Source organism: Tympanuchus pallidicinctus, unplaced genomic scaffold (assembly GCF_026119805.1).
Source record: "Tympanuchus pallidicinctus isolate F22 unplaced genomic scaffold, pur_lepc_1.0 scaffold19, whole genome shotgun sequence".
In the NCBI taxonomy this organism is placed as follows: Eukaryota; Metazoa; Chordata; class Aves; order Galliformes; family Phasianidae; genus Tympanuchus; species Tympanuchus pallidicinctus.
In genome coordinates this window covers 3,381,039-3,405,060 of record NW_026294710.1, presented here as the reverse complement: position 1 = coordinate 3,405,060, position 24,022 = coordinate 3,381,039, and the positions used below count along the sequence as shown (strand labels likewise).

At 40.9% G+C, this 24,022-nt stretch overlaps 1 protein-coding gene across 2 annotated transcripts; it reads left to right on the top strand.

The window, feature by feature from the left end:
- Positions 1 to 677: 677 nt before the first annotated feature.
- Positions 678 to 22,686, top strand: SLC26A4 (solute carrier family 26 member 4). 2 transcript variants are annotated; one of them, XM_052681016.1, is made up of 20 exons: positions 678 to 966; positions 1,926 to 2,065; positions 3,754 to 3,864; positions 5,447 to 5,637; positions 6,097 to 6,261; positions 8,799 to 8,951; positions 9,065 to 9,147; positions 10,096 to 10,243; positions 11,562 to 11,675; positions 12,442 to 12,519; positions 12,755 to 12,850; positions 14,265 to 14,371; positions 15,352 to 15,421; positions 15,737 to 15,829; positions 15,939 to 16,034; positions 16,978 to 17,208; positions 18,602 to 18,656; positions 18,992 to 19,137; positions 20,364 to 20,447; positions 21,077 to 22,686. In XM_052681016.1, the coding sequence occupies exons 1-20, from the start codon at positions 809 to 811 to the stop codon at positions 21,098 to 21,100; spliced, it is 2,343 nt and encodes a 780-aa protein (XP_052536976.1). In that variant the 5' UTR covers positions 678 to 808; the 3' UTR covers positions 21,101 to 22,686. The 2 variants fall into 2 exon arrangements, with proteins under 2 accessions (XP_052536976.1, XP_052536977.1); XM_052681017.1 differs by lacking the exons at positions 678 to 966; positions 1,926 to 2,065; positions 3,754 to 3,864 and adding an exon at positions 3,886 to 4,344.
- Positions 22,687 to 24,022: the final 1,336 nt, after the last annotated feature.

Sequence of the window (24,022 nt, the reverse complement as noted above, 5' to 3'; positions counted from 1 at the left end):
TGCTATAGAGCTGTGGGTGCCCCATCCCTGCAGGCGCTCAGGGCCGGGTTGGATGGGGCCCTTGGCAGCCTGAGCTGGTGGGGGACAGCCAGCCCACGGCAGGGGTTGGAGTTGGGGGGCTTCAAAGGTCCCTTCCAATCCAAACCATTCTGTGATGATTCTACGAGGACACACGCTTCACTTTACAACCGCAAAAAGTTTATTGGGTTGTCCTGCACACCTAACACAGAGCAGCTGCTGGCGTAGCTCGCAGTGCTTAGCAGGTCTGACTTTTTCAGCCCGTCTTATCTCTAAGCCAAAGTTACAGCAGGACCACCCAGGAGCTCATTCGCTCCGATCCCCTCGAGCAAACCAGAAACCGCAGCCATCTGCGGCTGCAGGTGTGACTCGAAGATCCTATGGGTTCTGAACCACGTCTGCCTGCAGCTGGTGACGTTCAGAGAGCAGCTCCCGGGGCCGCAAGCCCGCCGGGCGAGCGCTTTGAAATGCAGCCTCCTCCCCTACGGGACAGAGGGGCCGCGGGGCTGGGAGGGCCGCTCCGGGGAGCGCCGGCCCGGGGCAGGGCAAAGCCCGGGGGCGGACGGAGGCGTCACCCGGGTCGGCCCGGAGCCGGCAGTCCGTGTCTCCCCATAAATAAACGCTCCCGGCCGTATAAATGCCGCATGTGGAGGCGGCGGTGGGGCCTCGTCGCTTCAGGACGCGGACAGCGCCGCACCGCGGGGCCGGGCCGGGCCGCGTGCCGAGCCGTGCCACCAGGGGGTGCCGGAGCGGGAGCGGGATCCGCTCGTCCGCCACCTCAGGCGGGGCCATGGCAGCGGGCGTGCGGGCGGAGGAGCCGCTGGCGGAGCTCAGCCACTACGTGGTGGCGCGGCCCATCTACAGCGAGGCGGGCTTCCAGGAGGAGAACGAGCGGCTGCCGCCGCCGCCGCCTCCCACGCTCCTTGAGCGGGCGCGGGCGGTCTGCAGGTGGGTGTGGGCGGGCGGCGGCCGCGCTCCTCCGCGGGTCCGGGAGCTGTGGGAGCCTCGAGGGGGACCGCAGGGGCGGCGCGGTGCTGCCGGAGTCCGACTGCGCGGCTCAGCTTCTCTTCGCACCGAAGCGCGTGGGCACAGCCGCACGCGGCGCTTCCCAAGGAGTTTGGGGCACCGACAGGTGCCTCGTCCTGGAAGAAACCACCTCTGGCTCCTGAAGCATGTATAGTAAAGCATGTATAGCCCCTCTTGTTTGGTTTTTTTCCTGTCGGTTTTTCTCAGGGCTTTCTTGGTTGCTTTTTCTCAGAAAAACTTTCTTGGTTGTTTTCTGTCACAGCTTCTGCAGCTACTTTGTGTCAGGACTTTCTGGGTCGTTTTATGTCAAAGATTTATTGGTTGCTTTCTGTCAGAACTTGAGGGCCACAGAAATGGTCCAAGGGATGGAACACCACCCTGTGAGGACAGGCGGAGAGCTGGGGCTGCTCAGCCTGCAGAAGAGAAGGCTGTGAGGTGACCTGAGAGCGGCCTTTTAGTATCTAGTGGGGGACATAGGAAAGAAGGGGACAGACTCTGTAGCAAGGTCTGTGGTGGTAGACAGGGGGAAATGGTTTCAAACTAAAAGAGGGGAGATTTAGATTGCATACAAAATTTTTTTACAGTGAGTTGGTGAGGCACTGGAACAGGCTTCCCAGAGAGGTAGCAGATGCCCAGTCCTTGGAGATATTCAGTGTCAGGCTTCTGACAGAGCTCTGAGCACCTGATCGAGCTGTAGGTGTCCCTGTTCACTGCACAGGAGTTGGACCAGATGACCTTTAAGGATCCCTTCCAACTCAAATGACCCTATGATTCTATGGACTTTCTTGGATGCTTTCTGTCAGGGTGTCTTCTGTCATTCTTCTTTGGTTCCTTTCAGACTGCAGCTCCGTGCAATCTGTGCATAACTTGTTTTCTCACAGCTGTTCAAGAAAAAAGGCCTTCAGGATCACGAAGTCCTTCCTGCCCATCCTGGAGTGGCTTCCCAACTACCGGTTGAAGGAGTGGTTGGTCAATGACATCATCTCAGGGGTCAGCACTGGCCTCGTTGCCACCCTGCAAGGTACGCCCTCACGCACGGCTCTCTGATGTTACGCAGATGGAATTACAAATCTGAGACTTGTTATTTAATACTAGATATTAGGTATTATCAATAAATAATTAAAGCTTTTGATTTAGCCCTTTTTTCTCTGCCTGGCTAGAAGATCTGAACTTCCTTTGATATGCCATCAAGATGTAATTAACTTCTTTTACCCCATCTTTTTACTCAAAGAACATTTTTTCAAATATTTTGATAATTTTAATTTTGTGATGGATCAGTTAGGTCATGAGCCTGTAGTTCTTCTGCAGCTGCCTATGAAAACAGAATTATTCCCCCCAAATAGTGCAGTCTTGACGTGTGCTTTCCTTTGAAATGTTACTCACAGGATTGTTTGGGTGTCTGCAAGAAAACAGTCCTCACTGAGGTACGCGGTGCTGTATTCACATTTAAGAAGTGATAAACTTGATGGATATTTACAGTACATGGTTTACAAGAGAAGCATTCAGCAGATGGACAAGTAGAAAAGTGGCAGAAATAAGCAGTAATTTGTGAAACTATGCTAGTAAAGTCGGGCTTAACGTGGTGCCCTTCTCATAAGCAGGTCTAGCTGTAATCCTGCTGTCAGCCAGCTCATTCATTTCTTTCAACTCAGCATTGCTGACAATTCTTCAGGACTGGGGCAGGTGAAGTAAACTGTGTTGATCTCACATTTTCCCTCAGTGGAAATGGGGTGCTTACACAAGTAGGCAAAGATTGGAGAGACTACACTGAAATAAAGAAAAAGTACTTCGCTTCCTTGCCAAATGCAAGTATTCCTTACTGCCTCTTGCCTTGGAGCATGCTAGAAAGGCAGACGAGGAGTGGTACAAACTCTGTGATTTAAAAATATAAATGTTATAATTCTGAAATACCAAATCATCAGATACTGGGAAAACTGACCAAAATGGTTGCAAAAAAAAAAAAAAAAAAAAAAGGCTTTTGGGATCCTAAAATGCCCCAAATCCCTAACTTCCAGCAGTTTTAAATGTCACTTGTAGACCTCCCACCCGCCTAGCAGCACAACCAAGTCTTCAGCCTTTTTGAGCTCTGCCATAGTTTTGTGTTATCAATGCAGAATATTACAGTCTGCAATAGGAGCTAAAGGACCTGGTACTGATAACATCCTCCTTTTCTTCTCTTGCTGTGTTGAAGTTGGCAAGTTGCTTGAGTTTACAAAGTGAGAAGATCAGAGGATCAAATCTCTTAAATTTAGGTGATTTATTTTTGGTTATTAAGTTCATGAACTGATACCTGACAAAAAGAAAAAGGCCTGATTTTCAGATGGGTGAATGTCCTGAATCATTATTGGTTTAGTACAATAATTTAGAGAGTATGCTTGAAAATTCTATCTATAAATTGAGCATTTCAGTTTCTCACTTTTTTCTCAAAGGCAGACTGCTTGAACTTCACATTTGAGACAATGCTTTATGCCACTTATGCAGATATAGGCACATCTTTCAGTAGTAACTCATCTAAGTACTAATGTGGGATGTACAGTCATTTACAGTCACTGGTACTTACGTGCATATCTGCAACTGATTTACAGATCAAAAAACATTCTAATTTGTCCCTGGATAAACGGAACAAATCCTGCTGAAAGTCCATTCTAGACAAGCTAGTAGTTTGCTGAGTGATTTTAAGTGCGGTATTTTGTTCACGTATCATTTCAGGTTTGGCATATGCTTTACTGGTGGCAGTTCCCGTTGGATATGGCCTCTATTCTGCCTTTTTCCCCATCCTGACATACTTTTTCCTGGGAACATCAAGACACATATCAGTTGGTAACCGCATATGTTCAAGTTACAGTAAATTAACTACTACAAGATGTTAATTCTTACTGTGAATATTACTATTTCATATAAGACAGATACTTTCTAAACCATATTGGTTGTGCTGAATATTATTATTGGTGGGCTTGGGGGACCTAAGACTTATTTCTTCTCTGTACAGACAGCTAACTTCAGTTGTGCCAACGCATGCCTTTTGCTTGCATTTATGCTGAAGTTTAAATCTTGTCTTTGGCTACACTATGCCAGAAATGACAGGATAAAGTCTGCCTCATTGGGCAGTAAGAAGAGACATTTAGTCTATCAGCTAAAGCTCAAGATGGCTAAAACAGATCTCTTAGTCTTCTCCACAAGCCTTCCTTGCTACATCCTTTTTGATCACTGTGGACAGTATCACCTTCTTGCCTGTCGCGGAGACCCAGAACTTGTGTTTCTACTCCAGCCTCGCTCTAGGTCCTCACATCAAGGCTATGGGTAAACCTCATTGATTCCTTCTGAATACTTTCTCTAAAATACTTTTTCTCTGTCAATTCTCATTTTTAAAATATATGTTACAGCTCGACCACCAAATTGTCTTTTTCTCCTCTCTAACAAATAGAGCCTTACCTCATTCACATCCACCAATACTGGATTGTTTTTCTCTCACAAAGCTTTGGCACGATATTATGGTTTCTCATTAACTTTCTTCTCTGTGGAATCAAATGCATCTGCATGTTGTCTCTACTTTCTGTCTTCCACACACGAGATCACCTCTGCTCTCCAGCTCTGAACTCTTTTCTCTACTTATGTTGACATCTCTACTTCCTACATTTTCCACTTGTTTTTATACTTTCTCCAGTATGCTTACTTGTCAAGTGTACTTTTCTTTATCTGTAAAATTAACTTATCCTTCTTTAAGACATTTTATGATGTTTTCCTTTTCTGTATAATTTTAGTAAAAACTACAGCAAATCTGATTGCTTTTAGATTGTGTTTTGCTGACATGATGATCATTTACTATCTCTGTATCTTGCCCAAAGTATAGTTTCAGTCATCTTAAGCCGATGTAATACCAAGCTACTGCCAAAAAGGGCAATCTTTTCCCCCAGTGTCTGTTCCTGCCACCACTGTTGTGCTGGATTCCTGACCATGCAGCCATGTGGCAATCTGTACCAGTACATTCATTCAGCTGAACCTATCTGTGTCTGAAAAAAAGAGTGAATCAAAACGTTGTTTTCAGATGGATAAGTTTCTCTTGTGAGTAGTGCTGGGCCACAGAACTGCTGATGCAGATACAAGGGAGATGGTCAGGATATGCCACCCTGTTTTGCCTTGCTATACCCCTAAATTGGCATAAGCAAAACACGAAACTGAACCTCTGTGTATAACAGTTTTGTTCAGGATGGAATTGTATCTCTGTGTCGTTTTTGCAGTGCTGTGGATTCTGGTCCTTTCTTCCTCCTCTTCCTCCTATGGAGTAATGTACCCCAGTTAAAATATTAAATTATATTTCTGATTTAGAATTTTCTTGTCTAGTCTGATAACTGCTTCCTTTTGATGCATATTAAACTTCAGTATGTTCTGTTTGTCATTACAGGTCCATTCCCTGTAGTCAGTTTGATGGTGGGATCAGTTGTATTGAGCATGGCCCCCGATGACAATTTTCTCATAGATGGCAGTAATGCTACAGGGACTAATGATACTGAGATACTGATAGACACTGACTCCAGAGATGCCCAGAGAGTGCTGATTGCCAGCACCCTCACATTTCTGGTTGGAATTTTACAGGTAAAATAGTTGTCTTGAGGACACAAATTGATACTGCTTTAATTTTAATGGGAAAACATACACCACTGAAGTACATGCCATGGCAGCGAGTCTTTTTCCTATAGTGAAACACATAAATGAGGGAAAGACTTCTCAAACTCTGGAGAGCTTTTGGGATTTTATTCTTCTCACCCTGAGCAAAGTTGGTGGCAGCATGATGGGGAGCACAAACAGCAGAATATCATTGTGATTGGAGACCAACAGACCTGCATGAAACTAAATGGAGCGTCCTTTCACACAGCTCTTCAGGTGTCCTTTCTTTCCCTGGATGGCACGATGTTAAGCTACATTAATCTTCAGTGGGGGAAGATGCTCTTAAGACTACCTCAACAAAAATAAAAGAGCGAAACTTAAGATATTGCCAAATAATAGTTTAGATCTTATTGCTTAGCAAGCTGTTACTCTTTATGATTTTTCCAGGTGGCATTTGGAGTTTTTCAGATTGGTTTCATTGTGAGGTACCTCGGAGATCCACTAGTTGGGGGATTCACAACTGCAGCTGCTTTTCAAGTGTTCGTATCACAGTTGAAAATAGTCTTAAATGTTTCAACTAAAAACTATAATGGTGTCCTTTCCATAATATATGTAAGTATACCCTTATAATTTGTTTTGGGTTTGTGCCAGAATTTTTGCATAATTATTTATCTTCTGCTTCCATTTCATACAGGAGTGCTTCTTGTATCTATATAACTGTGAGGCATCCATTTAGTTCTCACTCACTCTCAGGAAGATCTGCAGGTGTTCATTTATAGCTGTGTGGCTCTCAAGAGCCGTTGTCTTGCTTTCCCAGATCATAACAGGCTAATTGTCATGTCATAGTCTATTTCAGGCAGAACATTCTTTTTCACATAAAATTTAAAAATAATTATGCAGCAAAACAGTTTTTCTTCTCTGCGTTATCACTTCTGGAGGCTGTTTCCCTCCCAGCCCATGCCTCTTGTCTTAATGGGAAGCTCCCAAAGCTGACTAGTCCCCAGCCTCTTAAACCATCCTGGTCAAAGTCATCTTTTTCCATTTCATGTTGTAGCCATATCTGTGACTATCTACAGAAGGATGTGGATTTGCACCCCGTGGCCAGGTACCTGCTGGTTAGCTAAGGTGAGGCTAAAACTTGTCACAACTCCATTTGTTAATCTTAGAGGAAATGATCAAATGGAGAAACGTTTTGGCCGTGTTACAGGAATACTGAACTCCTGGAGGTTCTCGTATTACAGAGTCATCTCCTTCCCCAGGGAAATTATTGAGAGTTCTTTCACTGACGTCGCCGTTAAGCTGTTCAGGTGCACAGTATTTTAGATCTTCCATAGCTCTTTGCGTTAGAATAACAGATTTCTAAAAGAGACTGCTGTAGAACAGAGAAGTTACTGGCAGATTTTATATTTCTGTTCAGACAAACCAGGCAAGAAAAAGTGTGTTAGATATCTATATTGGTAAAAATAGTCTGAATGTGATTGCAAATAACAAGAAAAGTATTTAGAAAAAAAAATCTGGTGGAGTACTTGGAAAAAAAAAGATATTATTTTATGGGCTTTTTAACCATTGAAAACTCTTCCCTCAAGCAATAGAAAATTAGATAAGACACAGTACAACACACACAATGATGGACAATTGATCCAGCAAGTTTTTCTCTCTGTTGTTGTTTTTTGTTTAATGGCTGTTGAAGGTTGGTGCATCTAGTAGAAAGTGCTTTTGAAAAAGAATTACATGGCTCTTGCAGTTCCTGCAAGCCTGTGTGGAGTGCTGACTTTTTACACTGAAGCTCGGGGCTTCTGCATTCTAGTAGGTGAGCCGGGTGGAAGTGTTTGCAGATGTGTGCAGAGCAAATAAATCGTGATTTCTGTTCTGCTTAATCAGAGACTTGTTATGTCAGCTTCAGCAAGTCTCGGACCTGCCTCAGCAGTGGTGTGTAACAAATTGCAGCACTGAGCATCTGACATTGGCAGAATTCATAACCACCAGCTAGGAGCCCCTTGTTTCCCTGTAAAATATGGCAGAGGCAGACATGTAATAAGAATGGGATTAGTGGTAAGCACTACAACAGGCAAGAAGTGGTTTCAGCCACTCAAAAAAAGAGACATCTGATTCATTGCTTCAGGAAGCGTTCTCCTTTAGCTTAGAAAACATAGCTACTTATGCACTTCAGTGTTTTATTTCAAACCAAGGAGTTTTTATTGTGATGGAAGTGGTACCGCAGCTGCAGTCCTCCCTTTGCCAGGAGGCAAGAAGTCTATTTGGAACCTTTTTTCCACCAGATTGTTCTTCACTGTGCATAGAATAGTCAAATTTTCTCGGAAGCAAGTGCCGAGTGAGAATCACCTCCTAGGAGCAGAGAGGAGATAGATGGGAGAACCTCCAATTGGTGTGTTTTCTCTGGTCAGCCCTTCCTGTTTTCTCTGTACACTTAGAAGTAACTTTTTTGTGTGTTTGTATAAACACTGTACAGCCATAAATGTCAGCTTCGCAGACTGCTGTTTGCTATAAACAATGGGACCAAGCAAGGACATAGGAAGGGTAGATGAGGGAGCTGCCTGTCGTTCTGCAGCTGCGAGCGCTCCAGCCTGAAGCTGACTTCTGTTGGGAACAGGGTTAACACACCACAAGGTGAGGCTTTGCAACCACTTTTCTCAAATGCAGGACTCGCCGCAGCCGGGCGGGATCCACGCTGCCATGCTCATTGCCTGGGTGTCAGTAATGAAGACTGGGAATTTGTAATGCACGCTCTATGCACTGGGCATTTCAGCAATTTTGCTCTCATTTGAATAAAGAGGATCTTTTGCTTTTTGTAAAGGGAGGAAATTACAGATCTTCCTATCTTTCCTCTAAGATAGAGGTAAAACACAGGTAGGGTTTAGCTTTTGCTATTAAGCCTTAGTTTTCTAAAGAACAGGAAGCAGAAGCCCAGTTTACATGTTTTCTGTTAAAAACACCACAACATCCAGCCACTAATTGTGTAGCAGTTTGATAGTTCATCAGACAAAGTCATCCTCAAACTCCTCCAGGCTTGAGCAAAGGAGCAGGCAACATTTGACCTCCTCCAAAACCCCATCTGCCTGGGCTGCCCTGTGAGTGTTGGTGTGTTTTCACATATTTCAAGTGCGCATGTTGTAACTTTTATTTTTCAGACTCTCGTTGAAACGTTTGAAAACATTGGTACCACCAACATTGCAGATCTTATTGCTGGACTGCTCACCATTTTTGTCTGCATGGTAGTTAAAGAAATAAACGACCGATTCAAACACAAGATTCCTATACCGATACCAATAGAAGTTATTGTGGTAAGCAAAGGAGCACTAAAAAAAACCAAACTGACAGTAGCTGAAATAGGTGGGACTGGCTACAGAAGAACAAGACCTTTTCAAGTATTAAAACTCGTTTCGTTTGATTACAGACAATAGTAGCCACTGGCATTTCATATGCTGCCGACTTGGAAAAAAAATATAATGCAGGCATTGTTAAGAACATTCCAAGAGGGTGAGTGCCTTTGTTTTTTGGGACATAGGTATTATTTTAATTGGCTAACAATGACAGTGATAAGATAGAAGATATAAAAGAGATACTGAAAGCTGTAATCTGAATTTGGAACTCAGATTCCTGGAGCAGCTTCTGGAGATGTCCTGAGTTTTAATTCTGGCCCTGTCATTCATGTCACCTAATTATGCTGCCTACTTCTTCTTCCTCTGTAAAATAGGCTTAGAAATGTTCACCTGATTCACGAGGTTCGTCTAAGAATTAGTTGTTTTGTGTTCCTGGAGTGAATATAGGCTTATAGAAAACAGAACAAATAATTTAAAGGATTTTAAATAATGAAATTCTATTTCTCTGTAGATTAAATTGCTAATAAACCTGAGTTAGTCCACTGCAGTTCATATTCGTGCTGTTATCCCAATCAATATTGTCACTTACATAGTCATAGGAGCAAGTATACTGAGGATTACACTGGTAGAGACTTTCACTTGAAAGATTCAGAGCATTTCACAGTAGTAACCTTCACATTCCATTTGGTATTCAGGCCTTGATTAATTAAAATTTGTGGAAACGCAGTAGGGGATAAAATGTTTCTGAGGTCTTCCATTGAAGTATGTTAACAACAATATGAAGTGTCATTAACATATTTATGTAATTCATCATATCATTCAGTATTTCCTTTATTCCATTCTTCAGAAATGTACTTTTTCACTTTGCTATCATGTTCTCATGCTGAGAACAATGGGAGCTTTGTTGCTGAGAAAAAGAATCAGGATTTTGGCTATGATGAACTAGATAAGCGTGTTCTGTATGTCAGTGGGCTGTTTCCACCTGTTTATTAACTTGAAACACTACACTTCATATTATAAGCAACCTGCATGCCTCTACCTCAGACTTTACTAAGAACATAATTAGATCAGAGTTGATAATACTAACGTGTTTTCTAAATGCTAGATTTTTGCCTCCTGAAGCTCCAGATGTCAGCATGTTTTCCCAGATGATAGCATCCTCCTTTTCTATTGCTATTGTTGCTTATGCTATTGCGGTTTCTGTGGGGAAAGTATATGCAACCAAGTATGACTATGCCATTAATGGAAACCAGGTACGTACAACCAAACTGGTTTGTGAATGTGGGCAATGCAAGTTTCACAGTAACTTAAGTGTCAAAGAAGTATTTTTCCAAGAAATTTATAGTCTGATGGCAGAAATTCTTCAATAGCTGAAAAAAAACCAAACCCAAAAGCTGTGAATTTTTCAGATACAAAAGGCTAGGCTTAGCTGTGAATGATGGACAAATAGCTTATGTGAACTGGGTAAGTTAAAATAGCATCATAAAAGCAGGTAGTAAAATCATATTGAAGGACAGTCTGGTACTACTATGTGCCAGTGTTTATTTTGTCTCAATGGATTCAAAGATTGTTAAGATCTGCAAGTGGTGGGAACTGTATTTCTAGCATTTTCATGGAGAACACAGCTGTTACACAGGAGTAGGTATGCATCATCTCAGTCTGTTCTATCAAAGAATGTGACTTTATAATCCTGCTCTTATAATTAGAGCTTACGGAAAGCTTTATTTTAGAGAAAAATAGGGAGAGAGTCAAAATCAAATCTTAAATTATATTTTTAAACATTTGTTGTGAATGGAAGGCTGCTGTGATTCTCTCAGCTTGGTGGAAACAGCATTTCTGTCAATTACATGAGATTGCAGGCAGCTCCCAAGTGCCTCATTTCCCAGCAGAGGAATGGCCCGGATCCCAGGACATAAAGCTCCCAGGGTCCTTGTCACTTGAGCAGAACAACCAGCATTGGTAGGTGCCAGCATCTGTGACCCTGGGGCAAACTTATGAGAACGCTGCCTGGGACTCAGCATGAGTTCTTTGGGATGTTCAGAAGGAAAAACTTCTGGCTCAACTAGAAGTTTTCAGTGAAACTGTGTTGTGGATTTTTTATTTTTTTTTTTTTAAGCTCCTGATTAGTTCCACTAATAATACAATGTTTTGTGTTAATTAAAGGCTTGTCTAAACTCAGACTGTTGCACTGATTAACATCACTTGTGTAGAATGTGATACTTCAGAGTTAAATTTATACTAGTCCTTTTTGTTGATGTGATTATGCTAAAACTAGTTGTTAGCAATGTTAATTTTGCTAGCATTGTTGGAAATAAGCTGTAAAAGCCTTTATTCTAAGCTATGCCCATATGAAGGGGAGTATACTGATGTCTTGTGTTGGTTTCTAAGCACATGTGGTTACACTGGCAGAAGAGAAATTTGTGTCAGTGTTTAACGGCAGACACTGATCTAGACTCTTCTCAATATTTCAGTGCTACCCACTTTATAACTATTGCAAAAACTGCTGTCATTCTCCATTGCAAAAGCAGCTTCAGGAATCGTTATTTACAGTATCACCTAATTGCATTTCAGGAGTTTATTGCCTTTGGGATCAGCAACATTTTTTCTGGTGCCTTTTCTTGTTTTGTTGCAACTACTGCTCTTTCACGGACTGCAGTCCAAGAAAGTACTGGTGGAAAGACTCAGGTAATGACTTCTTCTTACTAGTACTGTGCCCAGGTGAGTTTAATATTGTATGGGGATGAAAATAATCCTAAAATGGTTGCATCGCTGGCACGTAAAATGCCCCAGGTATCTCAGCTAGCAGATCGTGCTCTGGTCCTGCATCATTTTTGGTAGCTCTGCCAGAAGAGGGCAATCAAGTTTTACATAGGAAGATTGACATTAGGGGTCCAAAACCCTTCAAGCGTAATGCCCCAGAATTTCATTACCAGTTAAGGCGCTGAGTTTGTCCCATCTCGAATTCAGCATGAGGAAGTCCTCTCCCAGATGCCTGTGAAATACTTAAGCCCCTGTATGTTTGCCTGAGCAGCCCTGCTGTATCTGCCCACATGCCGTCTTTCTGATATTCTGCGTGCTCCTCCTGTTTGACAGAGCCCTCACACTTATTTAGCAGTGGAGAAATGCAGGATATCCAGCAGCCCCACTTCCAGCTGACACGCAGACTCTGCTCCTTTAATCTCTCCGTGCAACTCACCCCCCTCAAGAGCTACTACCTTGTGTGCAGCTGTTTGCGCTACCTGCTTAATTGAATTCCCTCTGTGTTAGCTGAACTGTGTAATGATTGCCCATGTATGCCTAAACACAGTAGCATTTTGGCAGGTCTCCTTGTTCCTAAAGAAATGTAATGTCCAACTACTTGTGTACCCTAGGAACAAGTACTCTGTAATCCTGGAAACATAAAATACGATCTTAATGTGCTCATCTCCTATAAACACTCTGTCCTCCACAGGTTGCTGGTATAATCTCAGCTGGAATTGTTTTGATTGCCATTGTTGCCCTGGGGAAATTGCTGGAGCCCTTACAAAAGGTACTGTATTTGTTCTCTGCAGCATAGCCACCAGCGCTGATCAGATCCGAACGCTTAGCTTCAATGGACAGGATAACAGCCCTGTTAGATGTTGTGCTGATTGATTACAGAGGAGGTTCAGGTTTGCAGTGCAGAATGATGAACACTTTGTAAACAGAAAACTGAAAGAAGATTAAAATATCTTAATAAGCATCTTTGCTTCTGAATAACACGTTTTCACCATTTTTCTTCACAGTCTGTGCTGGCAGCTGTAGTCATAGCTAACTTGAAAGGGATGTTCATGCAAGTGTTTGATGTTCCCCGCCTGTGGAAACAGAATAAAGTAGATGCTGTAAGTCAGCTAATTTTTTCTTTTCCCCCTAACGTTCTTATATCTTTTTCTTTTGCCTTTTAGTGTCACCTAAGATTCTCCTAACTACTACATCAACAGAATTTTATAGCATTAGCGTCAGGAAACTTTAGATTTGCTAATGCAAACCAGTATTGTATATGACCTCAAAACATACGTGCTGTGAGATCAGGTGAAAAATCCCCAGTTTAGAGTTTTACACATTTTTATCTTTATCCTTTTTGTTTCCTATACCCCACAGTAAGAAAGCCTGTGCACTGATGAGTCCTTCATAGCGATTACCATAGTTTACAGCAATCTTGTGTTTAGAGGACTTGAAAATTAGAATAAGAATGGTTGGTGGCCACCTTTAGCATTCTGCTTTGATCCTCTGTACAGTTTAAATGGGCCAGAAAAGATGACATTTTATTCATTCATGCATATATGTTTAATTTGTTACTATATTAGTATCCCACTTGCCTGGATAACCTCAGATGGTCCTTACAAAATATGTTTTTTTGCTGTAGCAAGAAAATCCAACCTAGAATCCAAGCTAGAAAGTGGATTCATTTGGTCTACAAAGGGATATATGAACAGAGTCTCCTTACAAACCTTACCTCAGGGTACATGCTGACATCTTCCACTGGGATTTCTGTAAAACAGCCCCTCAATGTGGATCCCAAGGAAGGATTGCATGAAAAGTATTTTGTGTATTCAGTCCCTACTACAGTCAGATTTTACGGTCGGGTGTCTTTGGGCACTACCTGCTTTAGGTAAATCTGAATTTATTTGGTCAGTTATTTAAGTCCTCTTGGTAAGTAAACGATCCCACTTCCTTGAGTAAGAAGTGTGTGCACTCAGCTTTGGGTGGGATTAGGTCCATTGCATGTTCTGCCTGGGCAGTGATGCAGGGAGTAACTGAGGAGTGCACTTCAACTGTTCTGCCCGAATATTCACTGGAGACTTTAGAGAGTGCTATCAACCTGCTAGCATGAAATAACTCTCCTTGGAACAGTTCTGATTCCTGGACTTCACAGAGGAGCCCCCTTCCCTCTCTATACACCTAATCTCTGATTTTTAAAAGTGAGGTTAGTAAAAACAGCTGCCATCAGAAAGAAGAAAATGCAATGGTTCATGGTATCCCCTTTAATTTCACTGAGTTAACTAAATATTTGAAAAACGTCTGTATGTTAAAAGTAATTTCCTAAAAGCTAACCATGTCTAATAAGATAGTGATGGAAATAAGTATCTTGGAGGAAGATGAAGACATTTCTGAGCAAGTCAGCTAATTGCCAGCATGCTTTGATGATTTTCAAGGTTAAATTCTTCTGCTACTCTTACTGTCCGGTGTAGTGAATCTTTAAAGCGACCAGGAACACTATGTCATAATTAATAGACTTTATTATTTCCTCTCCAGATGATCTGGGTTTTTACATGTGTAGCATCCATCATTCTGGGACTTGATTTGGGATTACTTGCTGGCCTTTTGTTTGGATTGCTGACAATTGTGCTGAGAGTTCAGTTGTAAGTAACACAGGATCAGAAATAATCATTAGTTAATCAATAATTATTGATTAGTTAATCAATAATCATTAGAATTTTTCATTACCATGAAAAAGAAAGACTGTGCTGAAAAGGAAGGGGATTTGTGGCAGAAAATCTTCTTGGGCTTACCAAGATTTTTAAGTGGAAATCTTCAGAACAAAACAATATTTGTGTGCTGTCATTTAAAAATTACACTGTGCTTGTGGTTGCTCTAAGAACATGTGGAAGTGGAATGATGAAAAACGTTGGCTTTGCAGAATCTCATTTGACCATCTCGTTACATTTGCTTGATCTTTGTTTTTTTTTTTTCTGAAAATACCACATACCTGCCTTCCTTCAGCCTGGAGTTCAGAAAGTATGATTGACAGCAGTACCAAAGTATAGTTGCTCTGTCAGCAACTGCATAAAAGCAGATCCTTCCAAAAGTGGCTACAGAGTGGTAGGTTATAAAATCCACTAACTTAAAATTTGCTACAATTTAAAAAAAAATATAGGTGGAGGCTGCAAACTGTTTTGGTTTGCAAATCCAAAGAAAAAGTACTGGACAACAAGCTTTAAGAAATCTGAAGATGACGTAAATGTTGTTTTCATTGAGTAAAAAGTAACTCATGTTTTCAGTCTTTTTTTTTTTTGTCTTTTTTTTTTTTTCTTGTTCAAACCAAAATAAGGTGCTTTTAATACATCTTCCTAGTTTGGGAAACAATTGAAACAAACTGTTCATCCAGATCTACATAAAAATGTCTGAGATGAAAGTACCATGTCTTTAGAAATAACATTTCCATATAACTCAGAAAAGTACAGTGATACAAAACCAAGATACAAGACTTTCCAAAGGAAGCTGTTAATTTGGTAGAAGAAGGCAGAATACAAGCGTCTGTGACAGTTTGTGAAGCAATCACTTCAGTCTGTTGAATGCCTAAGAATGATGTTTACTGTCACCATCTTTTTGTTTCTGTTAGTCCTTCATGGGGTGGCTTTGGAAACATTCCTGGCACAGACATCTACAAGAAGGTCAAGAACTACAAAAGTGTAAGTAATGCTGAGTTGCTTCCTTTCAATCTACAAGTGTAGTACAGAGTTGTGCCTTGCCAGTTACTGACAAGTTGAATTTGAAAGTGGAGTGCTTGATGATAATAATTTTCAGCATTACATTCTTCATCTTGCTCAAGATGGTTGGTCCATATTGCAAGCAGGGCTATAAGCATCTAAAAATGGGATCAGCAAAGGGATCCCATTTTTTGTGTATGTGAATTACCTGTGTAGTTAACTGTTGAAACAGTTGAACTGCTTCTTAGTAGCCACAATGTAGTTTTTGCTGCTTGATCTTGCATTCTTTGGCAATAGGCTGTAGAACCAGAGGGTGTGAAGATCCTCAAGTTTTCAAGTCCAATTTTTTATGCTAACATCGATGGACTGAAAAGAAGCCTCAAATCCACAGTAAGTGATATGTGATGGTTTTGGGAGCTACCTAACTGCTTTGGGTTTTCCTTGGAATTATGTCTAGGTGAAATTAAACCATTTTGATGTTTTGATCCTTCTTCTGTAGGTGGGATTTGATGCAGTCAGGGTGTACAATAAGAGACTCAAAGCACTGAGGAAGATACAAAAACTGATCAAGAAAGGGAAGTTAAAAGCTACTAAGGTAAAATTATTTTTTTCCTCCTACTCTTTTGCAAGGGATTACTTCTAGAGCTTATTACTTCAGAGCTCTTCTGTACTCATCTTTAAAATAGAGATGAAGGAAGACTGATCACTTCAGCAGGAAGACTGGGACCTGCAGGGCATCTAGCAGAGCACTACACATATTGCCAGACCACAAGATGGAGGCAGCTGTGACAGTCATAGTGTTAACGGCAGAGGAAGTGACAGATTCCCTGATCTTACCTCCACCCCTCACCACCTCAGATTGTCTCTGTGCAGAAAAAGCACTGGCACTTCTGTTTGTACATGGTGTTATTATCTAGCTTCTTGTGCACAGATAAAGTGACTTGTAGACATAATCTTCCAGCTCCTCCTCTGAATATACACTGCTGTAGGTAAATGCTTGCAGGAGTGAACAGGTACAGGTAACCTTCTAAATCTCCAGAGGTAAAAGTTCAGAATGAGTATTCTGCTGCCATTGCTCTCAGTTCACAATGCAATATTTCTGTATGTATTCCACTTCATGACGGAAGTTAAATGCTCAGTTATGTGACATCCCAACTTTTGACCAAGTCATTTTGCTGTGTTAGCATATCTGGTAATTCTAATTCAAAGTTGGATTCGAATTCAGTATGCCAGTCTTTAAATGTTTCATTAAAATAGAGCTTTTGAGGAAGGGAGTAGCTCCAAGATTTTCTATTATTATTATTGATAGTGGCCTTTTTGCAGGAAGATGCTCTGTTAACACAGTAAAAACGAGGAAAGGAAATATACTGCACAGAGAAAAAGGTAGTTCATTCACTCTATCTGGTTTTTAAATTCTTGGATACAATATTGTCCTCATTCATTCCTGAAGCAGAAGTTATCACACAAAAGTATTTCCTGTAAGCTCAAACCTTTTTCTGTGATTAAATTATATATTTCACATATTATCTGCACATTAGAACGGCATCATCAGTGAGCCTGGCATTAGTAATGAAGCTTTTGAGACTGATGAGGAACCTGAAGACAATGAAGATCTTCAAGTTCCCACCAAAGAAGTGGAGATCCAAGTAGACTGGAATTCAGAACTGCCAGTCAAAGTAAACATCCCCAAGGTGCCCATCCACAGCCTCATTCTTGATTTTGGAGCAGTAACCTTCTTGGATATTGTAGCTGTGAGATCAATAAGAACGGTAAGGGCATTATTTCTGATGTTCTATGGAAATTAATCTAGCCAGCAGTATGTAAATCAAGAGTTGTTTTTAGAAGGCTGTTGTTAAAAATATCTTTAAAACTAGGAACAGGTAGATTGGTATATTGGTATGTGCATACTTCAGGTGAAAATAAAACAAAAAATCTGGAGGTTGCATGGTCAGGTACTCCAAAATGAGTACTGTAAAATGTGGGACCCTTGTATGCACGCATTATGATATTTTAGTTGTATATTTTCTTTCCACATGCCTCCTGTTTTAATCTGGGCACAGAATGATACTCACTCAACACAAAGGTAGTAAATATCTTACCATCAGTTTTAGTTTTTAGCCACGAGATTTATTTCTCCCATACTACTTAAGCTATAAAAGAAGGAATCATTATTATGTATTTTTTTTTAGTATCTTCTGCATTTGATATAGGAGTGCATCATCAACATTAGTTTATCTTCACACATTAGTCTGAGGTCATAAAATGATGGTGTTCCTAGTTTAGGGAGAGGAAAATGAGGTGAAGAGATAAGTCACAACCTGTAGGACCAGACTGTTTAGTCTTTTACTATACTTTCTGCGTTCAGATTACTGATTTCACTAACTTCAAGTTCTAAATGGGGCTGCTTATCCCATCTGTAAAACAAATATGAGATTACCAAGATTCTGGATTATCAATAAGCAGAAATTGTCGCAATTAGCAATCACCTCTGAAAATGCTTTTTTTGCAGAGACCCACCTGCCATCAAGGAGCCAGGAGTAGCATTCAGTCATAGCATTTTAACCAACTGAAATTCAGGAATGTGGCGTGACTTGGTTCAGCCCTAGTTTTGTTTCAGTTCCAGCTTTGGAGACAAATGAGATTATGGGTTCCACAGATGCAACTCTTTCCATAAGCAGCCATTTCAACCAAGAATATGTCCAGCTGGTGCATTATGTGAGGGAAAACCTCTGCAAAAAAAAACTGCGTGTGCCAATGAGAGACTGTATCATATCACTCAAGGCAAATGAAGGTTTCCCAGGCCTACAGGGTCTCACTTGAAGAGACATGATTTTTCATATTATTAAAACAGAAGCAGAACTTTAATAATAAACAGCAATGCATGCATGTGTAAAATGAATGGTTTTACTAACATAGCCAAAGATTGGCCATGTCAGCAGACAGGTACTTAATTAGTAGGTCTTAAAGTATCACGAAGTTTAGCAATTCCTTTTCATTGTGAATAAAGAAAACATGAAATTTTGAGTGAAGGCGCTAAGAAACAAATGAAAAGCACGTGTGCACAGATGTTGATATATTACATATATCAACATACATACACATCTATGTGCTTTGTCCTTACAGACTTCATTTACTTGTGTCTTTGTTGCAAACCCTTTTTAGATTATTAGAGAGTTTGAGAGAATTGATGTGAGAGTGTACTTCGCTTCATCTCAAGGTAAACTTTCAAATCTATCACTTGTGCAAAGAATAAAATATGGATGAGAAGGGATCTCTAGATGGGATTGTGGAAGCAGGTTTTTTTCTAATAAAAAATGTGAATTATCACACTGACAACCATGGTGGGCTGTTCTGGGATGCAGATAATAATATGATTTAAAAAAAAATGTGGAAATTAAAATGTAAGTAATTAAAAAGTAAAAAACATAGCCGGTTATTTATTTGGCTGCATATTTGATTTCTAATAACTGCAGCCATGTATTTTGACATTTATTTAATTACTTCAAATTGTATTAACCTGCAATTTTTTTTATTTTTATTTTTTTAATTCAGACAACCTTATATCTCAATTGGAACGAAGTGCCTTCTTTGATGACATTGTCAGAAAAGACATATTCTTCCTGACTGTCCATGATGCTGTGCTCTACATCCGGAATCAAATGGCATACAATGACAACCAGGATCCCATATTTGAGAAGGTAAGGCTATCTAGTAGTACATTTCACTTCCTTCCATCATCTAGCATTCATCCTTGCAATTTCTCTTACAGCACGCCACATATGAAAACTAGACATAGAACTGTATACTACATAGAACATGTAGTACAAAAAAAAAAAAAGTAAGAATCTAATAACTTGGACAGCTTCTGTAGTACATGAATACTTTGCTGTTCAAAGTGTGTGTCTCTCAGCCCCCGGATCTTGGTAGTGAAATGAACATGAGAAGCAGGATGTGAGGAGAACTCTTCATCCTAAAACTTCTTTTCTAACTTCTGCCATCTGGCAGCATAAGAACTTCCTCAGCTGGAAGTTGCATTTGCACCATTGCTTTTAATCATCACAGGTGGAGTTTTCTTTGATGTGTTGGTTCTTGTCCTTTTGGAACCTATTTACACACTTTGGCATGATACTATCCTGTGGAGATGAATCCTGTAATTTCACATGTGTTATGTGACATACATTTCCTTGTGTTTGTTTTAAGCCTATTGGATCTCTGTATTGTTAACTGGAATTAATAATCTTTCCCCATTCTCTTTCCCAGCACCATTAATAATTTCATATAACTCCTTCATAAAAGTTGGAGTCCCATTCTACTTCGTGTGAGAGTATGCAGTTCTTCCAGGATAGTGACCATTCCTACTGCCCTCCTCTGTGCACGTTCTAGTTGTACATTTTAGTTGCACATTCTAGTTGTTCTGGTTTTCAAGACAAACAGAACATTCTGTGATGTTTAAAGATGTGGTCTTACATTATGAAAACAGCCTGATAGTGTTTTTGTTTCTTTGCACAATTCCTTCCCTAACAATCCCTATTGTAGTGTTACAAATAAATGGTATCTAACATCAACATTAGGGATAAATAACTAGGAGAAGATCCTTATTTTTTGTTGCTAATTTTGCTTACTATTCAGGATCTAGACTTTTTTACTGTAGCATAGTAGAGACTAACATTTTGACAGAGCTATACAGCAGTTAGAGACAGATTCTGCTTTTATTATTTTTACAAACCTGTAACTAGTAATATGAGAGAGACATTACCAGAAGCTTTCCAACATACACATTTCTCTCAGCTTTGTCGAAGAACAGTGAACAACAGACTTGTAAGACTGTTGTTGTTGAAGTTATATAGAGATAATTCAGAATAATAAATCAACGTCAGTAATACAGAAAACGTGTAACTCATCATGCTTCCTTCTTTCTACTAAGATTTCACTCATGCAAGAATCTAAAGAACCTATAGAATTCACAGAAACAATCCGGCCTGCTGATGAGCTTGATGTTCAGGAAGAGGTATGGACTTTCAGATCTGAATGTATCTGTTATCTATAGATATCTATACTGCTGGTTTTATTCCTTTATAGCACTAGCCATGCTGTTAGGCCTGTAGAACCAAACCCTCAATGCTCTCCTTCTTCATAAATAAATACCCACCCTGGCCACCTGGATGTCAGTGCTTAGCGGAGGAATTCAAGTTGTTGGCTTTTTTCTTTTTTTGAGATGTAGCAGATTATAGTTTACAATAGTGTGCAACACCTCCCGATCTCTGTCACTTTAGGACTACCTCTAGGACTGCATAGGACTTACAAAGGCTTCAGGCATCCAAGCCCAAAATAACAGGCAGCCTCCCCCATTCATTTCTTCTAGAACACAATGGACATCTTCTTCCATAAATTAAGCGTTTTACAGGAAGCTGTAGTTGCACAGGACCAGATGTCTTCAAACCTGCATCTTCCCAAATTGTCCAATGCGGACGCAAGTCAAAGGGCAGTTGCTTCAGACAGGCCTTTCACAGTTACCCTCAGTGAGGCTGCACTGAACATAGTCCCAGTGGAGTTAGCATACACACAAACTTTTTATTTTTCCAAGTGGTGCATGCTCAGAACTGACTGTTTCTCTCCACCCTCTCAATGTTTCACTAGGCTATGCGCAGACTTGCATCATGAAGATGGACTGCTGACCGTCTTACTGCAATATTTATGCACCAGTACTATTCAAGCATTTTCTGCAATGAAACCAATCTTGGCACTTGAAGAAAACAATGATTCTTTGTCTGAATGATACAGATCTCTAGAATTCTCCAAATTTTAGCTAATACTATCTCTGAAGTATTCTGGACCTTGATTCAGCAAGCACTTTCCATATGACACATTGGAAAAAAAAATCAGAAGACTGTTATGAAACGCATTCAGTTCTGGGGCTAGTCAGGCACAAGGTGCATTGCGTTGGTATGTCAGCGTGCACAGGAAGAAAAGCTGCTTTGTGCTCCGCCCTCGGAAGTTGAAGAGAAGTTGAAGATCTCTGGATCACAGGCCTTTTGCTATGTATTTGCACAACGTCTAGTGAGAGGGTGAGAGTCCTAGCTGGCCAAGGTTTGGCCATTCTAGAAAATTTGTGCAACCATCTTGAAAAGCATACCTGGATTGTTCTTTCCAGGCAGTTCCTTAAATTGCTACGGGGTGATGGATAGCTGAAATGGGTGACAGCCACATGAACAGGAAACTGCACTGAACCACAAAAAAAAACTTTGAATACAGTAACCTTCGTTAGCAAATATGTTTGGATATGGGTTCATTAGCTCTGTATTAAGCCCACTGTAGCAAATCATGCACCACTATTAATGATTTTCCCTAAAATGAACTATATACAGCAGATGATTTTGGCTATATATCTTCCATCAAGAGATAGATTGGGACCCAGACTGAATCAATGAAAACCTTAGTTCTCAAGTACTTAATGGGTTACTTAATGGATGCTACTGAATGCAAGTAAGAGAGTCAAAATGTCACCTAGTATAATGTTTTTTAACTATGAAATATAGAAGTTTAAGTAGTTTAATGAATGATTCTATTTTTATATAGCATATTTTTTTCTTTTAATATTCTGCATCAAACTGCTGCTGTTCTTTTGCAGGACATGTATAGACATTTAACAGTCCATAATGCACAAGTGCAATAATTTACAGAAGATAAGGGAGCTGAACTTTAATCCTTATTTTAGAACTATATAAAATAGTTATGCAGTAAATCAGTGATCTTAATTTCATGAAGAAACATTTGTTTGATGGAAAATGGACTGCTACCTTAATATTTTAGCACTATATTATTTTTTAATGGAAAAACAAACACAAAAAAAAACCAACAAATCTTTGCACAATGAGGGAATATATAATAGCAGAAGTATAAGAAATGTCCAGGTATAATGTCCCCTCAGTATTTAAGCTTCCCAGTTCTTGGCATTTACGTTGATATTTGTTAAGTTCCTTATTTGATAACATCAGAGAATTTTTCCGATATCATACTGCACTGAGAAAATTTTTGCTGCAAGTAAGGTTAGTGGAAAATCTCAGGTGAAAAGCTAAGCACTAAGTACGTTATTCTGCCCTACAGACCTGAGTGAACTCCATTAAGATCTTTTTTAAAAAACCTACAAATTTCAGTCAATTGGACAAGATCCTCACATAGTGGGTAGAGGCATCAAACTGACATCTTTATTCCCTAATAAATGCAAAAAACTTCAGTTCTAATGACAATCGGTGTCATTTTTCATTTCAAATGCAATGGGGGTTTGATCCTCAAAGGTGCTGCTGTTACAGACCAAGCCAGTGAAAACATGCCTTTTTATTTACTGTTAGGCAAATGCCCTTTGTGTGCCAGACTGGCATCTCCATGAGCTGAAACTAGGCACATGCGTAGGAGCCAAGCCAGACTGACCTGCACCTCCTAAGAGGGAAGTCTTGCTTCATATTTACATTAATGCCGAGGCTCAGGCTGGGACTTGACAGTGTGTGCTCTTAGCACTACCCATCTTCAGTGTTCCCCCTTCCCTGGCAGTGTAACTAAGGAGCTTGGCTCTTCTGCAACATCACTGACAAAGCTTCTGTCAGGCCACGGCCCCAGTCTGTATTAACCTGAATATAAAGCACAATTGCCAGTGTGTGCAGCAGGACAAGGCCAGTAGCATTTCTCAGAGGCTGTATTGCTTTTCTGAAGCCCTGTATTGCTTTCCTAAAGCTGTACTGCTTTTCTTTAGCCCTGCAGAGAAGGACCTGGGGGTCCTGGTGGATGAAAAGCTTAACATGAGCCAGCAGTGTGTTCCCGCAGCTCAGAAGGCAAATGGTATCCTGGGCTCCATCAGAAGAGGGGTGGCCAGCAGGGACAGGGAGGTGATTGTCCCTCTCTACTCTGCTCTTGGGAGGCCCCATCTGGAATACTGTGAACAGGTCTAGGGTCCCCAGTACAAGAAAGACAGGAGCTGTGGGAGGGGGTCCAGAGGAGGGCCACAAAGATGATCAGAGAGCTGCAGCATCTCACATACAAAGGCAGACTGAGGGAGCTGGGCTTGTTCAGCCTGGAGAAGAGAAGGCTGCAGGGTGACCTCATTCCAGTCTTTCAGTACATAAAGGGAGCCCATAAACAGGAGGGGAATCAACTGTTTGAAAGGGTAGATAACAGCAGGACAAGGGAAAATGGCTTTAAGTTGAGGGAGGGAAGATTTAAGTTGGATGTCAGGAGGAAGTTATTTACAGAGAGAATGGTGAGGTACTGGAACAAGCTGCCCAGGGAGGTTGTGGGTGCCCTGACTCTGGAGGTATTCAAGGCCAGGTTGGATGGGGCCCAGGACAGCCTGGTCTAGTATTAAATGTGGAGGTTGGCAGCCCAGCATGCGGGGGGTTGGAGATTCATGATCCTTCCAACCCAAGCCATTCTGTGATTCTATTGTACTCTCATTCCTGGACTGTGTATTTCTTCAAGGCATAGTAGCGTTCTCAGTTTATCTGGTACAAAGTATTTGACCTGTCCTGAACATTAGTGTTCCACACAAGGCCTGCATTTACACAGAGCACTAAGACACGCGCAGAGGGCATT